Source organism: Ranitomeya variabilis, chromosome 8 (assembly GCF_051348905.1).
Source record: "Ranitomeya variabilis isolate aRanVar5 chromosome 8, aRanVar5.hap1, whole genome shotgun sequence".
In the NCBI taxonomy this organism is placed as follows: domain Eukaryota; kingdom Metazoa; phylum Chordata; class Amphibia; order Anura; family Dendrobatidae; genus Ranitomeya; species Ranitomeya variabilis.
The window spans coordinates 167635665-167653636 of record NC_135239.1 but is presented as its reverse complement, the minus strand read 5'-3'; the positions used below and the strand labels follow the sequence as shown (position 1 = coordinate 167653636).

At 44.8% G+C, this 17972-nt stretch overlaps 1 protein-coding gene across 3 annotated transcripts in view; it reads right to left on the bottom strand.

Annotated features, from left to right (window-relative positions):
* CACNA1I (calcium voltage-gated channel subunit alpha1 I) overlaps nt 1-17972 on the bottom strand; it is a 566555-nt gene that overhangs the window by 29322 nt on the left and 519261 nt on the right. For all 3 annotated transcript variants that reach the window (XM_077277427.1, XM_077277430.1, XM_077277429.1), the window contains exon 32: nt 13359-13475. In XM_077277427.1, coding sequence (XP_077133542.1) covers nt 13359-13475 — 117 coding nt within the window. The remainder of the gene's footprint in view (nt 1-13358; nt 13476-17972) is intronic.

The following is a 17972-nucleotide window of genomic DNA, read 5'->3' as shown; positions in this document are numbered from 1 at the left end:
GGTTTATGGAGAGAGAGGCTCAGCCGCTAGTTTCCAGATGCTTCTTTAATCGGTATCAGCAAGAAGACGAAAGCTTCTCCCATTATATAAATGCTTTACAGAGAATGATACAGACCTGCTATTTTCACCAATCCTGACACCATCCTGAAAGAACAGTTTGTCCAGGGACTGATGATTTATTGCTCAGACGGACATTGCGGGATCAGATACGGGCACATGAAACACTGCAGTTTGCCCAGGTAGCTGCACAAGCTTTGGCTAGGGAAGGTGGGGATGATATGGGCTCCAGAATGGGTTGGGAAGAACTGACACATCCAACAAATGTCCCTTCGTATAGGTCACCAGAAAAGACCAAGGATCGGATGGCTCCAGTGCTGCCTGACCCACCCCCAAGGACAACCTCATTCATACCAGGACCAAACCCGAGAACAGCTGAACACTCTCTACCCTGGGGCCCAATACGATGGAGGTGCTGACAAAGGTCATGTCTCTCAGAACTGCCCCCAGATGAGACAATGGATGGTAGAGTTCAAGCCAGGACGTTTAAATGAGGATCACCTCCAGTGATAGATATACTGGTTGAAGACAAGAACTTGCACTGCCAAGTAGATACAGGAGCCAAAGTCTCCACTGGAATACTTTGAGACCCATTTTGGTCACTTTATCAAAGTTGAGAGAGGAAAACTGATTAAGCTGATGGCCATTAACCAGATGAAGATTCCAGTCCATGGGACAGCGTGGATGCATGTGACAATTGAAGACCTGGATGTGGGTCAAAAAGGATTTGTGCTGGTGGATGGGGATTCACGGTCAGGAACCTCGATTAGGTATAAATATCCTGTGTGATCTAGACTGGATGATGTTCCAAAAACGTGGGTTTCTCTCTGGGTTCTCCGGTTTCCTCCCTCACTCCAAAGACATACTGATAGTGAATCTAGATTGTGGGCCCCATTGGGGACAGTGATGATAATGTATGCAAAACCCTGCAGAATAAGATAGCACTATATTATAAGCAAAGCATAATAAATAAATAAAATAGAATGCCTTTTGGACTCACCATTGCACCATGGTGAGTGCATTTAATGGACAACTGCTTGGGAGAGCTGAACTTTGAATCCATCTTGATCTATCTCGACAATTTCATCATTCATGCATCCACCATTGAGCAAAATCTATGAAGACTACGACAAGTGCTGAGTGCTAGCCCATCTACAGGCCCACGGTCTGAAGCTGAAGCCTCAAAAATGTCATTTGTTTCAGACAGAAATCGAATATCTAGTTTGCATCGTGTCTTCGGGTGGAGTCTACCCAGCTGGAAGAGAAGTAGAAGAAGTAAGAAATTGGCCTCAGCCATTGACTCTTCGAGAGCTGCGAGCCTTTCTGTGACTAAAAGGATATTATCGATGTTTCATCTCTAACTTTGCTAAGATAGCCAAGCCGCTTCACAAGTTACTGAAGGGGACCACAAAAGGCTCAAAGAACTGGCCCATTGCCTGGGGATCCTCGCAACAATGAGCTCTGGATCAGATGAAACAAGTCTTGACCAATGCTGCTGTGTTAGCATACACTCAATATGATTGTCCATTCATTCTATATAAAGACAGAAGTCTTCCTGGATTGGGAGCAGTACTGTCCCAAGAGCAGGGGAGACAGGAACAAGCAATAGCATACGACAGTCAGTCTTTGAGAAACTCCAAACGAAACCCAGATAACTATAGTTCCTTTAAGCTGCAGTTGTTGGCGTTCATCTTGTCCATGCCCGAGAAATTCACTGAATACCTTACTGGAGCTTGGTCCGGACTGACAATAATCCATTGGCTCATCTGCAAAGTGGGAAGCTGGGGGCCATGAAATAGAGGTGGGTCGCCTGAATGGTGATGCTTAATTACTCCATCAAGTACCATTCTGGCAAAGAGAATGCTAATGCTGAGACTTTGTCTTGAGTCACTTTTCCTGTTTCCTCTGGAGAGGTGGATGAAGAAGAAGAGATGGAGACACCAGACATACGTAGAGTGAAACCTGCTGCCCTCATAACCAAGACTAATGGAGTAACAGCAGGCCAGATGGTGTTGCTCAGCAGGACACAGGCTGAATGGGTCCAGGCCAAACATGATGACCCTGTAATCCAGATGATCAAGGGCTGACTACTAGAAAGGGATGGCCTGGGCCGAATTGTCCTCAGATAACTTGAAGATTCTGCATCAGTGGGTAACACTCCATGTTAAAGATAATTTTCTGCACAGTGTATTTGCCATCAGAAAGTAAAAAGAAGTGACAAGTCATGATTCCTAGCAGCCTGGATCGGAGTGTGGCTAAGGCTATGACTCCGAAACATGAGGCAACAAAGTCCGACAGTGCATTGTTCACAGACAGGAATTTAGTGACAGTGATGGACTATGTTTTGGAGACTGAAAAAATAAAACCTTATGTTACCATTCACCTCTCTGGCCCCTCTACTCTTCACTGTGACTCACCCGGTCCTTGTTGCATCTTCTAATCCTTCACTACTTATGCTAAAATCCTTGCCCTGAAATCCTGACTTTGTGATCATCCGGGTCTCATCAGAAACATAAATCCAACCAATTGTTAGAGGCCCAAGGTTTCCATCGAGAGTGGTGGGGGATCAAAAGATGCGACGAGGACCAGATAGGTAATAGTGAGGAGAGGAGGGGCCGGAAAAGTGAGTGGTGAGGTAAGTGTAAGGATTTTTTTTAGAATATTGCTTTTATTATGCTCTGGAGTCTATAAAAATCCCAGAGCTTTATAAGGGACATTAAATTTGTGGAGAATAACTTCTTTGCAAATCAAATCTCCATGGAAAAACGTCATGAGCAAGCAAATTTTTGTCTGATCTGCTCATAAATTATTTCTCAGAATATTAGAAGGTGACTGCTGGTATGTTTTAAATGCATTTGAAACAATTCTAGACTATTTTTAGTAGGGACTGAAATGAAAAAGAAAAAAATAACAGAAACTTTGTGATCTCTGATAGGGGTTTCTTCTTACTTGTATTCAACAATTAAAGCAATGAACAACTGAGTGGGCTGAATGCTAATTCCCGGATCACTGGGTGTTCAAGAATATGACTGATGCAAATTTAATTATAAGATAATGCTTTTTCATGTTAAAATGATAGCACATTTCCACAGAGTTTACTGATTAAGGATATTATTTTAAGTGGGGCAAGATTAACTAGACTGATCCGTACAAGTATAGTGAAGCATTAAAATGGGCTTCTAATTATGATGTAATTACAGACTGAATCAAATGTATGTACACATTTACCACCATCACTTCTTGTAATACATTTTAAACATTTATTGAACTGGTAATGCTTTATCAATAAAAATCACCCAAGATAAATGATTTAACATTTCTAAGAACAGATCTGAAATCTTGTGCCAACACGGACTCTGTGGGACTTTTTCCCTAATGCAATATTTATTTGAAAAAAAGGGAACAAAATCCATATTGCCAATTTTCTTTATAATAACTCGTGTGGGATTGTTTTTCTGTAAATGTGAATTACTCATGACCTTCAGTTATGGCTGACCTTTTGAAATAATTATGAACTCTGTTAACCTTACATTGGATGTGGTCTGCCATACAGAGAACATCAGATATAGAGCTTCGTATTGCATCTGTCAGTGTGGATAGGTGAAGAATTGTGGAAAAACTTATTTGATCAAAATGTAAAAATGTACATTGACTAAGGCATGGTGGAGATGGTGAGGCCCATGAAACCAACCCCCCTTTGTGATTCCTTTTTTTTTTTTTACACCTTTTACTTGCATTTTATTCCACAATTTGTACAGGATGGGCCATATGTATGGATACACCTAAATAAAATGGGAATGGTTGGTGATATCAACTTCTTGTTTGTGGCCCATTAGTATATGGGAGGGGGAAAACTTTTCAAGATGGGTGGTGACCATGGCGGCCATTTTGAAGTTGGCCATTTTGGATCCAACTTTATTTTTTCCAATGGGAAGAGGGTCATGTGACACATCAAACTTATTGAGAATTTCACAAGAAAGACAATGGTGTTGTAAGAGGGTGGTGCTGTTATGCATAATAAGAAACACGCTGTCACTTTAAGAGGCTGCACCCCCCTTTGTCTATGTGATGGTATGTTCTGCTGTTCTCCCCTGCTCTTGTTTTGCTATGGACTGCTCAAGGCTGAGTGAAGAGGTGGAGCTATAGCAGCGTGCAGGAAGAAGTCTCCAGAGGGAAGATAGAAAGACTGTGTGTTGTGATCCGTCCTGTTTTGCAAGGAAGAGACTTTGGCTGCAAGAAAGAGTACACAGCTTGAGACGAACTGTGTTTGTCAGATAGACTTTCCCGTTTACAGCAAAGAGTGGCTGTTCTGCGCTGGTTGGTGAAGCCACGAAGATACTTGAAAGGGGACTTACAGTTTCCAGGAGCAAGGAGAAGACCACGCTTAGCAGAGCTGATAGGAATCCGTGCGCACCACCGTTGTGGACTTTTGGGGGCCCCCTGGGACTGGACCTGTGTCCCCAACATCACCGTGAGTCTGTTCCTGCCTGGTGCACCAGTTAGGGTCTAGTGCAGGCTACAGTAGCTAGAGCACGGTATCCGTGTGGCCTGCGTAGTAGAGGCCAGGGAGGATATATGCAGAGTAGCATTGAGCTATATATGTTTTATTGTGTAAAGTTGCTGGTGAGATAGATTCTGAGTTTATGATTGTTGAAGCACTGTGCGGTTATATAGACAAGTTGACTCATGTGCATTATCTTTTGCTATTGTAAATATGCTTTTGCATCTTCCATGTCCCCTCCATTCCCTGTCTCCCAATAAATCTATCCTTTGTTGATTGCACCTCGTCTTGTATACAGTAGTCTCCTGCACCGTGGTGGTCCCCGGGCCATCGCTTCAAGTGGCGCTGCGAGCAGGGTACTGTCACTAAGATGGAGGCAGCAGACAGCAATGGCGGGAATGCTAACATTAATGGGGATGCTGTGGGCATTGGTGGAACCCCTGCAAGGACACTCCCTATGGGCACCATATTTAGTGTGCTCCCAAAATTTGATGGCAAGAATATGCCACTGTCCGACTGGGTGTCTCGGCTGCAATGCACCCTGAAGATTTATAACATAAGCCCAGTCCTTGAAGTGGATATTGCTTTAACTGCCCTAGAGGGGGAAGCCCGCAGAAATGTCTGCCTACAACCAGAACTCACCCGCAGTACCCTGAAGGAGCTAGTGAAGTTCCTGGAAGAGATCTACGGTGAGACCGCTAGCGCGGGACATCTTCGCGCCAAATTTTTCTCTAGGCTGCAGCGGGAAGAAGAAGGAATTTCTCAGTATGCAACAGTACTGCAAGAAGTGTTCGAAGAGGTGCAGAGAAAGGAGGCAGATGGACTTGGCGGCATGGGCTCTAAAGACCGGATACTCCGGGAGCAATTCATTCTGGGACTACACAGTACATCCTTGAGGAGAGCACTGTCAGAACGGGTCCGGGCAGACCCGGCCCTTACGTTTCGTCAAGTCCTGGCGGAAACAGTGGCCCGAAGTAAAGAAGAAAGCTATGCGTCTGGAGTGATGCGTGTCCAGAGCACCAATGCCAGAGGGGACCCAAACCATCAAGAAGTGCTGGTCCAGGTAGTGCAAGATTTGCAGCGGTCCCTTGTGAACGTACAAGAGAAACTGACCCAGATGGAGCGGAGAGTGGGGGAACTACAAGAAACTGACCCACCATACTCATACAACCATTCTTCGGCCCGATCGACAAGGAATCAGTGGGAACAAGCCCCCTCCCGTCAGACATCGGCGGCCCGAGGACAGGCTGGAAGTACCCCTCGGCGAGGGGGAGGCGTTCAATGCTGGGAGTGTAGAGGACGGGGGCACCTTGCCAGAGACTGTCGGAACTATACTCAAGGCCAGTGGAAGCCGCCGTTAAACTACCAACCCCCGCAGTAGTGCGGCACTCTGCGGGGGAGGCGAGAAGAGAGGCCGCTCCATATCATAACGAACACTTGATCGCTGGGAAACCCATCCTATGTGATGAATTTGAAGGAGTTCTGGTGGATTGCCTGGTAGATACCGGGTCACAAGTGACAACGATGCCAGAAGCATACTTCAAGCAGCATTTCCAGGACCTGGCCAAGCCAGAGAAAGAGACATTGATCCGGTTGTTTGCTGCCAACCAACAACCGATCCCGGTCACAGGGGTCGTGTGGATGAATATTCGAATCTGTGGCCAAGAAGTTGGGAGAAAAGGGATCTTGCTAGTCCCTGAGCCTATCAAGAAAGATGTGCCTGTAGTACTGGGAATGAATATCCTACGTGAACTCGATCAGATTATGTTTACCAAGCGGGGACCTGGATATTGGAAGAAGGCTACCCCACATAAGCCTACTCAAGAAGCCCTTCAACGACTGATCCGCGTCTGTGGGACGCAGAAGAGTGTGCCATCTTATCAGACGGTAGGGGTCATCCGGGCTCCTGGGAAAGAACCTGTAATCCTACCTCCCGAGCAAGAAACTATAGTGTACCTCCCAGTGGGGACTCACCGCAACCTTGATGGGTTGGAAGTGGTTGTTCAGCCTGTGGTAGGCGGAGGAGTGGATCAAGAAGTCATGATAGCTCGTACGATAGCTGTGGTCCAGCGAGGACATGTCCCCATAAGAGCTTTGAATGTGAGCCCCAGGGAGGTCGCCTTGCCACGAGGGACAGATCTGGCCCTGGTGTACCTGCATAAGGGTGAAGTGGTGAGTCAGAAGGAGATGTCTTTATCACCGAAAGAAGGTGTGGGGTGGGCCCTGGCAGTTGCTGCGGAAGACGAAGAGACACCATCCCCGGAGTGGAGTGGACGGGTCATCCTTGAGCAAATGGAAGTGGATGTGAAGGCTATGGGCCCTGAGCGTGTGCAAGCGATAGAAACTATGCTGTGGAAGAATCAGGCCGCATTCGCCCGTCATGCCGAAGATTTCGGCTGTACTGAAGCCATCACGCATGAGATCCCGACTGGGGAAGCTCGTCCAATTCGAGAACGATACCGGCAGATCCCGCCCAAAATGTACCAAGAGGTGAAAACATTACTGAGGCAGATGCTGGATTCAGGAGTGGTGCAGAGTAGTCAGAGCCCTTGGGCAGCCCCGGTGGTGCTCGTCAAGAAAAAGGACGGGACCATCCGGTTCTGTGTAGATTACAGAAAACTCAATGCCTGCACTGTTCGAGACTCGTATCCGTTGCCCCGCATCGAGGAATCCTTGACAGCGTTGGGGAAAGCCAAGTACTTCTCCACCCTGGACCTAGCAAGCGGATATTGGCAAGTAGCCGTGGCAGAGAAAGACAGAGAGAAAACTGCCTTCATTCTCCCTATGGGACTGTTCGAGTTTAACCGGATGCCCTTCGGGCTCTCCAATGCTCCAGGCACCTTTCAATGGCTGATGGAAAAGTGCTTGGGAGATTTAAATTTCGAGGCTACCCTGATCTATCTGGATGACATCATTGTGTTTTCGTCCTCTTTCGAAGACCACCTTGCCCGGCTTGAACAGGTACTCGGAAGATTGCGTGCTCATAACCTGAAGTTGAAGCCAAAGAAATGCCACCTCTTCAAGAGGGAGATCGAGTACCTGGGTCACATTGTGTCACAAGATGGAGTTCTACCCTCGCCAGAAAAAGTGGCTGCTATCCAGAAGTGGCCAGTCCCTCAAACAGTGAGAGAACTCCAGGCCTTCCTGGGACTCGCGGGTTACTACCGTCGGTTTGTTAAAGACTTCGCGAAGATGGCCGGTCCTCTCAATGAGTTGCTGAGGGGGACCGCTGGAGTGCCGAAGACCCAGCGCATCCCCTGGGCACAGGGACAACACGAGGCCTTCCAGGCTATAAAGAGTGCCCTTACTTCGGCCCCGATTTTGGCCTACGCAGACTTCGATCAACCGTTCCTGTTGTACACCGATGGTAGCCTACATGGACTCGGTGCCGTACTTTCTCAGATACAGGATGGACATGAGAGAGTCATCGGGTATGCTAGCAGGTCCCTGCGAGACAGCGAAAGAAACCCTCACAATTACAGCTCCTTCCGGTTAGAGCTCCTGGCTCTGGTGTGGGCCATGACAGAAAAGTTTGCAGGCTTCCTGACAGGTACAAAAATTCAAGTTCGAACAGACAATAATCCCCTGGCCCACCTTGAGAATGCTAAACTGGGGGCCTTAGAACAACGGTGGATGGCTCGCCTGGCCAAGTTCGACTTTACTATCCGCTATCACTCTGCTACCGAAAACGCAAATGCGGATGGGCTGTCCAGAGTGCCTGTGGAGACTCCAGTGGGGGATCTTGATGAACAACTTGAAGAGGAGGAAACCCCAGACTTTAATAAGTTCAAGCCCCCGATGGTTGTGGCCCAGTCAAGAAGGGAGGCCTGTGCCTTACCTCGGTCCCTGGGAAGAACCAATGAAGAATGGGGACACGTTCAGGATGAAGACGAAGGGCTGAGACAGATGAAATGGTGGGTAACGCAAAAGCGGAAGCCTGGCAAACAAGAAAGAGATGATCTGGACTCTGAAATGAGGAGTGTGTTGCACCAGTGGGATAGACTGGAAGTGAGAGAGTCAGTACTATATCGTAAGAAGCAACAGCCAAAAGATATGGAAGTAAGGTGGCAAGTGGTCATCCCAGGAAGAATGGCTCAAGAAATAGCTAAAGAAGCCCATGAATTCGGAGCGCACTTTGGCTCCACAAAGACCTACCAATGGTTGCAGCGGCATGTCTATTGTCCTCGGTTGGAGCTTGTGGTGGAAGAGGTTTGCCGGCAGTGTCGAGTATGTGACCTCATTAAGAGTACTGAACAGAGGGCACCCGTCCAGACCATACAAACTAAGGAGCCATTGGAAGTCTTGATGATCGACTATCTCCTCGTGGGACACTCGGCCCGGGGGCTGCAATATTGTTTGGTGATGACCGATCATTTTTCTAAGTTCGCAGTAGTAACCCCGACTAGAGACCAGACTGCGGAATCGGCGGCACGAGCCATCTGCCAAGACTTCATCCGGGTGTATGGGTGCCCAAAGCGCATCCACTCCGACCAAGGCGCGTGTTTCCAAGGCAAGGTGATGGAAGAATTGTATCGCATGTATGGCATCGAGCGGTCCCGGACCACCCCTTATCATCCTCAAGGCAATGGAGCTTGCGAACGCTTTAACAGAACCTTGCTTCAGATGCTGAGAACATTGGAAGAGGATAAGAAGGTGTGTTGGCCAGACTATCTGCCGGAATTGGTCTGGACCTACAACAATCGGGTCCACTCCACCACGGGTTACACCCCCTATCTACTGTTGTTTGGAAGAGCTGGACGAGAGATCATTGAGCTGAATCTGGAACAGCCAGAGGAGCTGATGGAGCGAAATGTCACCTCATGGGTGAAAGAGCATCGACAACGTTTGCAAACGATACGGCGGATGGCGGGTCAGCAACTGCAAGAAAAAGAACATACGGCCCGCAAACCGACTCAAGAGTTACCGCTCCAACCTGGAGACCGAGTGTTGGTCAGAGAGAAACGCCCCAAGGGAAAACTAAGTGAGAGATGGGAAGTACAGCCGTACAAGGTTATCGAGAGAGTGTATGCTAACGGCCCTGTCTACAAGGTACAGATTGAGAATGGGGCATCCGCCCCTAGAGTACTTCACAGAAATATGCTGCGGCCTTGCCGGTCTGAGGTCTGTTCTACGCCATTGTCGCCTGAAGGAGCCACTCCACCTCCTGAATCTGTCATGCCTGATGGCCAAATCGATGAGGAGTGGTGGACCGTCCCTGACACAGTAGGGGGTCCTCAGCCGCCCAGAAACGGTAATCCCATGGATGTACCAGTACCGCCATGTGAGGATGAAACCAGACAAGAGCTCACAGTGTCCCCTGCAACAAGTGTTCCTCTGGAAGATAGTCAAGCCTTGCCTGACAGCCAAGAGCTTCGGAGATCCCAGAGGTCTAATGCAGGGGTTCCACCAGTCCGATATGTAGAACAGTGTGCTCTGTCTGTTTGTATACCTTTGTTGTCTCCTTCATTATACTTTTACCATGAAGCTGTGATGGCCGAGGACGACCATCATTAAGAAGGGAGGCATGTAAGAGGGTGGTGCTGTTATGCATAATAAGAAACACGCTGTCACTTTAAGAGGCTGCACCCCCCTTTGTCTATGTGATGGTATGTTCTGCTGTTCTCCCCTGCTCTTGTTTTGCTATGGACTGCTCAAGGCTGAGTGAAGAGGTGGAGCTATAGCAGCGTGCAGGAAGAAGTCTCCAGAGGGAAGATAGAAAGACTGTGTGTTGTGATCCGTCCTGTTTTGCAAGGAAGAGACTTTGGCTGCAAGAAAGAGTACACAGCTTGAGACGAACTGTGTTTGTCAGATAGACTTTCCCGTTTACAGCAAAGAGTGGCTGTTCTGCGCTGGTTGGTGAAGCCACGAAGATACTTGAAAGGGGACTTACAGTTTCCAGGAGCAAGGAGAAGACCACGCTTAGCAGAGCTGATAGGAATCCGTGCGCACCACCGTTGTGGACTTTTGGGGGCCCCCTGGGACTGGACCTGTGTCCCCAACATCACCGTGAGTCTGTTCCTGCCTGGTGCACCAGTTAGGGTCTAGTGCAGGCTACAGTAGCTAGAGCACGGTATCCGTGTGGCCTGCGTAGTAGAGGCCAGGGAGGATATATGCAGAGTAGCATTGAGCTATATATGTTTTATTGTGTAAAGTTGCTGGTGAGATAGATTCTGAGTTTATGATTGTTGAAGCACTGTGCGGTTATATAGACAAGTTGACTCATGTGCATTATCTTTTGCTATTGTAAATACGCTTTTGCATCTTCCATGTCCCCTCCATTCCCTGTCTCCCAATAAATCTATCCTTTGTTGATTGCACCTCGTCTTGTATACAGTAGTCTCCTGCACCGTGGTGGTCCCCGGGCCATCGCTTCAGTGTGCTTGGTTTTAACATAACTTTATTCTTTCATGAGTTATTTACAAGTTTCTCTTTGTTTACAGCTATTTGCATGTGGCAGAGGTTAACACGTGAGGAGCGGATAGAAATTATGTTGATGTCTAGTGAACACAGTACCCGGGTCATTGCAGCAGATTTCAATGCAAGACACCCTACACAAGAAAACTGTCACCATTACCATGTTATTTAGATGTATCCATATAAATGGCCCACCCTGTAGTTGGGTATTGCATTATTCTGTAGAAAGAATGTGTCACATGATCCTCTTCCCACTGGAAAAAATAAAGTTGGATCCAAAGTGACTGACTTCAAAATGGCCACCATGGTCACCACCCATCTTGAAAAGTTTTTCCCCTCTCATATACTAATGTGCCACAAACAGGAAGTTGATATCACCAACCATTCCCATTTTATTTAGGTGTATCCATATACATGTCCCACCCTGTAGTTGGGTATTGCATTATTCTGTAGAAAAAGCTCAAAAGTACCATTTTGCATCCAACCCAATCCTTTATTATATATTGTTACATGATCATCCATGGTTTAATGTCATGATAGGCGAATAGTTGGAGATATGAAACATAATTAAAACATAAAAGGATCTAGGTTGTTAAAGAACAATATAAAACAATAAGAGACAAAATGTAAGGAATGCCATCATAATTTTGACCCTAAGTTGAATAACTGTCAGGAACTAGGGAAGAAGTGCAAGCATATCCATAAAACATACTTTCAAAATTAACTTTTAATACTTTAGTCCTCTATTCAAATAACGTCTGAAGTGTTCACTGAGCGCTCTTTCTCTTTTGAAGTGTCCTGTGTATAGTTGAGCAAAAAGTGCCTAGATCCTGTGTCCAGAACAGTCCTCCATGGCATCCTTATGAGGGCAGGTGTCACTTTTGCAGCCAACATCTTCCATCCAGCATCCTTCTCATCTTTGGTGCCTACAAGGTCTTGCAAAGTTATGATGTCATATGAGATCTAGTGACTAAGTCTCACATGATTTCATTACCTCATTGGGCTTAGTAAGCACAAAATGGGCCCAGATGGGCTGAAGATGTGAGCTGCAAAAGTAAAGACTGCACTGGTGTGGCTGCACACAGAGACTCAAACAGAGCGCTGTACCAGAGGATCACAAATATTTCGCTCAACTCTAGTTCTCTTTCAATGATGGCAATCCCTTCCAACCAACTCTCATCCTGCAGACTTTCACGTAGTTCAACATCTTCTGCAGAGTACCAGGCAGAAAGAGTTTGGAAGTGGTGGCTGTCATTACATCAATGTGCCTAGTAAGCACAAGAGGTGTCCTGGATGCAAGGCTGAAGATACCACCGGCTGAGGGAAAGACTATGCTGGAGTGGCTGACACAGAGAACCAGAATGAAGGCCATACCAGAGCAGCAAAAATCTTTTTGCTCAACTCAAGTCTTCATTTAATGATGGCAACCCCTTCCAAACAGTTTTCATTCTTCTGCTTTCTATTTAATTCAAGGTCTTCTGCAGAGCAGCAGATGGAAATAGTTTGGGAGTGGTGGCTGACGGCTGTCAATTAAAAAAAAGTTCCATCAACATTTTTAGCCTCTTAATACATTGCAATCATCATATTATATAGCACTGACTTACAATTTATCATTTTGCCTTTCTACCCAGTTAATTATTTTCTTTTCCATTAGGTATATGACATAATGTGATTAAATACTGACTAGCTGAATCCTTCCAAGCTCTATGTAGAAACAGGAGATCAATTTTCCCTGCATGAGTCATCACTCCAAAAATGTCTGGCAGGGGGAATAGCAGAGTGTCTGGGTCAGGAGTCGAAGAGAGGGGTGATAAATGCAGGGAAAAGATACTTCCTGTTTCTACACATAGCAGAGAAAAGAGAAGAATTAATTGGATGAAATGCAAAATGAGCGATTGTAAGTACACAGCGCTATATAATATGATGATTGCAATACATTAAGAGGATAAAAACTTTGATTGCAGTGCTTCTGTAACAAAACGACACTACACAGATGAAGGAATGTCCAGTAGACACTTCAAGAGACATTTGCATATGGAACAGGAGTAGATAAAAGTTGATTTTCTAAGTTAAGAGTTATTAGTGTGTATGTGTACACTTCTTTTCTTAATACCTATGTAATCGCAATGTTTTGAGGGGTAATAAATCTTAGCATATTCCCTTTTAAGGGTTGAAAAATGCATTAAACCAATAATGTTACGTCTGCTATGAAGCACCATTCTAAAACAGCCAATTTGGTATTTTTATGAAGCCATAAAATGAGCACAATGAGGTGTTATCTGGATGGTTCTGATGGTGTCCTAAACAAGATAATCCATGTAGATTAGGGAGGTAATTAAAATCTTTTCTGTTTAGAATTCCAATAATTTACAACATTTGCTTTTACCTTCATCTCCTTTAACTGACTTGTGACACCTTGTTCTTCTGAACTGAGATCATCAGTCAATACTGAAGAGGACTTGTCAGAGGTTAAAGAAAAGGCCTCCATTTCTGCCAGCTGGACCTAAGTAAAACCATTATTAGTGATATGGATTTGTGAGTTGCCCAGTTCAAACATTTTACTTTTTCCTACTTAGCATACAATCTCCGATTAGAGAATTAAGCTTTCAGAAGCTTTAGTTAAATCACCCCTGACTGTTTAGTCTACAGGAGTGCAGGTATTTTATGTTAATCCAATACGTTAATCCCACAGTGCACAAATTCAAAACAACTCATAAGCAATGCATGGAAGCCAGCAGTGTTGTTTGTAGATAAACCCTTCTAGTACCCTCAGGACTGTTCATCTCCAGGAGACCACAGTGGCTTACTATGTTTAGCAACTAAGAGCCTGGAATAATCAATACATTGCAGCCATGTTAATTGGCAATTATACCAACACTTTCCACATTGCTGTGGACTTTTTTCAATGGACATCGTTAATCAAACAGTGGTATTACATTTCAAGGCGACAAGGTTAAATGTGGATAATTAGAATTTTTACAACATTGCAAGATGCCAATTGGGACAGTGTCAATTAACCAGACAGGATGTGCAAATAAATCTAAGCCCCAGGTACCGAGTGTGATGTGTGTAGTATATACTGCATAGCCAAAGCGCCAACTCTTTGACTTAAGTGTTTGATACACACATTGCTTTTGCATCTGTTTGTAAAGTTTGAAAAGGTACAGGAAACAATAGGATGTCCATCCAGCTGCCTTTGACTATTGTACAAAACAAATTATCGATCTGGATGAAATGAAAAACATGCAGTGGCTGAGCCTAGGGTATACCATCATAAAGATTAGACTAAGGTCCAATGCCGATATCTCCAGGATCAGCCAACAGTCCAATGGACACTCTTTCAACAGATGACGTTGGGCAAAAGGAATATCCGGCTGATGAAATTTCAATAATCGATTTTTTTTTGTGCCAGAGAGAAAAGCTGGTGTCAGATAAGTCTGGCAGTATCACCCCTAATGATAACACAGGAGTACTTGTCAAACCAAGTGTTTCTGTGTATGGAAGAGGTGGTAAAAATAACTGTCAGATGAACGATCACATGATCACATGATAGGGGCCTTAACTGAGTATCAGCCATCAACCATTTTGGAGATTTTTGATTATATACAGTTGTGCTCAAAAGTTTACATACCCACGCAGAATTTTTGCTTTCTTGACCTTTTTTTCAGAGAAAATGAATGATAATACCAAAACTTTTTCTACACTCAAGGTTAGTAGTTGGGTGATGCCATTTATTGTCAAACTGCTGTGTCTTCTCTTTTAAATCATAATGACAACCCAAAACATCCAAATGACCCTGATCAAAAGTTCACATACCCTGGTGATTTTGGCTTGATAACATGCACAGAAGTTGACACAAATGGGTTTGAATGGCTACTGAAGGTAACATCCTCACCTGTGACCTGTTTGCTTGTAATCAGTGTGTGTGCATAAAAGGTGAGTGAGTTTCTGGGATTCAGACAGACTCTTGCATCTTTCATCTAGCCACTGACATTTCTAGACTGTGAGTCATGGGGAAAGCAAAAGAATTGTAAATGGATCTACAGGAAAAGTTAGTTGAATTGTATAAAACAGGAAAGGGATACAAAAAAATATCCAAGGAATTGATAATGCCAATCAGCAGTGTTCAAACCATGATTGACAAATGGAAAATCAGGGGCTCTGTAAAAGCAAAACTATGGTCTGGTAGATCGACAAAAATGTTGTCCACAACTGCCAGGAAAATTGTTCGGGATGCAAAGAAAAACCCACAAATAACATCGGCTGAAATACAAGACTCTCTGAAAACTAGCGATGTGGCTGTTTCAAGAGGAACAATAAGGCGGCACTTAAGAAAAATGGGCTGCATGTTCGAGTCGCCAGAAGAAAGCCATTAATGCACAAATGCCACAAAGTATCTCGACTACAATATGCAAAACAGCACAGAGACAAGCCTCAAAACTTCTGGAACAAGGTAATTTGGAGTGATGAGACTAAACTTGAACTTTTTGGACATGACCGTAAAAATTACATTTGTAGAGAGGTCAACAAGACCTATGATGAAAGGAACACCATTCCTACTGTAAAGCATGGAGGTGGATCGCTGATATTTTGGCGATGTCTGAGCTACGAACGCACAGGAAACTTGGTCAAAGTTGAAGAAAAGATGAATGTAGCACTTTATGAGCAAATACTGGAGGCAAGTTTGCACTCATCAGCCCGGAAGCTGTTATGATCCTCAGTGGCTTAGGATCACAAATCTAACCAGCTAAGTCAGAGATAATAGGACGAGCTCTGGGGATGTGGTAACTGGACTGACCGCAAACCTGATCCTAACCGCACACACTATAGGTAGCCGTGGAACATTTCCTGAAATCCTAGACGTCTCTTCACGGCCTGAGAAACTGACTACCCCTAAAGAGAAAGTAAGACCTCACTTGCCTCAGAGAAATAACCCCAAAGATATAGGAAGCCCCCCACAAATAATAACGGTGAGTTAAGAGGAAAAGACAAACGCAGAGATGAAACAGGTTAAGCAAATGAGGCCCGCTAACACTAGATAGCAGAAAATAGCAAGGGATCTGTGCGGTCAGTAAAAAACCCTATACAAAAATATCCACGCAGAGAATGCGAGAACCCCCACACCAACTAACGATGTGGGGGGAGCAACTCAGCACCCCAGAGCTACCAGCAAGCAGAGATATCACATATTAGCAAGCTGGACAAAACTCATAATATTCTAGGAAACATATTGAACAAAGATGAGCAAGAATAAGCAAACAGAACTTAGCTTCTCTTGGAGAGACTGATAACGGATGTAGACAGGAGGAATCAGAATAGCAGTGAATACAACGACAACAGGCAAGGAATGAAGGGCCAGGTGAATTAAATAGGAAACCTGACTAGCAGATGACGAGACAGCTGATCCCAGCCAGAAACCTGCAGAATAACAAAAAGAGCCACCAGGGGGAGCCCAAAGAGAGAACTCACACAGTACCACTCACGACCACAGGAGGGAGCCCGGAAACAGAGTTCACAACAGGAAGCTGTGCATTGGACGTACTTGGACAACGATCCAAAACAAAAGGTCAAGTAGACCTGTCATTGGCTACAGCAGAACAAAGTGAAGGTTCTGGAGTGGCCATCTAAGTCTCCTGACTTCAATATCATTGAGCCACTCTGGGGAGATCTCAAGCATGCAGTTCATGCTAGACAGCCCAGGAATTTATAGGAACTGGAGGTTTTCTACCAAGAAGAATGGGCAGCTTTACCATCTGAGAAAGTAAAGAACCTCATCCACAACTTCCACAAAATACTTCAAGCTGTCATCGATGTTAGAGGGGCCAATATACAGTAATGATAAATGGGATATGTGAGCTTTTGATCAGGGTCATTTGGATGTTTTGTGTTGTCATTTTGATTTAAAATGAGAATACACAGTATTTTTACTATTAATGGCTTCACCCATCCTTTAACCATGAGTGGAGAAAAAGTTTTGGTGTTATATAAAGTTTGGTGTCTATTGCTCCACTCCCTGACAGCAAGCAGCCTGAATGGTAAACTTATCATTCATTCTCTGAACTGAAATATCCTGCATGTCTATTGCTCCACTCCCTGACAGCAAGCAGCCTGAATGGTAAACTTATTCATTCTCTGAACTGAAATATCCTGCATGTCTATTGCTCCAGTCCCTGACAGCAAGCAGCCTGAATGGTATCTGAGTCATTCTATCTTCGGCATTGAATCTTGCATATATCTATATATGTTAGCCATCTTATTATGCAATTGTTTTTGTTTATAGATATTTAACTCACTTCTGCTTGTCCTTATTCAGAGAGATCACATAACTGTTTCAAAGCGGTTTATGATCCATGTAGACCTGGACATTTGTTTATCTGATCACTACATTTATTGTGTCCTGCTGTGTCAACTGAGTTAGATTGATTGGTAACAAGAGGGAAAAAAGAAAAAAAAAGTGAGATCTAAGAGCTAGCCTTCTATAAATGTAGACATACTTTGGGGATGCATTCGTGCAGGGGTGCATTCGTGCACTATTATTTGTGTACATTTATTCAAAGTACTTTTTTCTAAGTAATCGGATTCGGCAGTTATAACATGGCAGTTAGACAGGGCAGGAGACAGGTAAGAAAAACTAAATCTATTCCCTATTCATTTGAAACAGAACAAATACTCACCATATGTATTTGTATAATCTATATCCTGGCTGCTGCATTCACTCACATTCACCGCCCTTGCATAAACTCTTTACACTCCATCCATATCGGCCCCTCTGTCCTCTACTCTCCTATGTATAGCACTCATGCTCTGTTCATATTGCTTAACAGTGCTGATCCATTCAGTCCCACCATCCAACACAAGAGATGCTCTCATAAATCACTTAACCATCTGCTCAATCTTTCTATCCTCCATCTCCTAGTTGCTGGAGACATCTCTCCCAACCCCAGCCCCCCATGTTATAGCCAGTCAAACCTCCCAACTGCTACACTCCGAAACCCCTCTA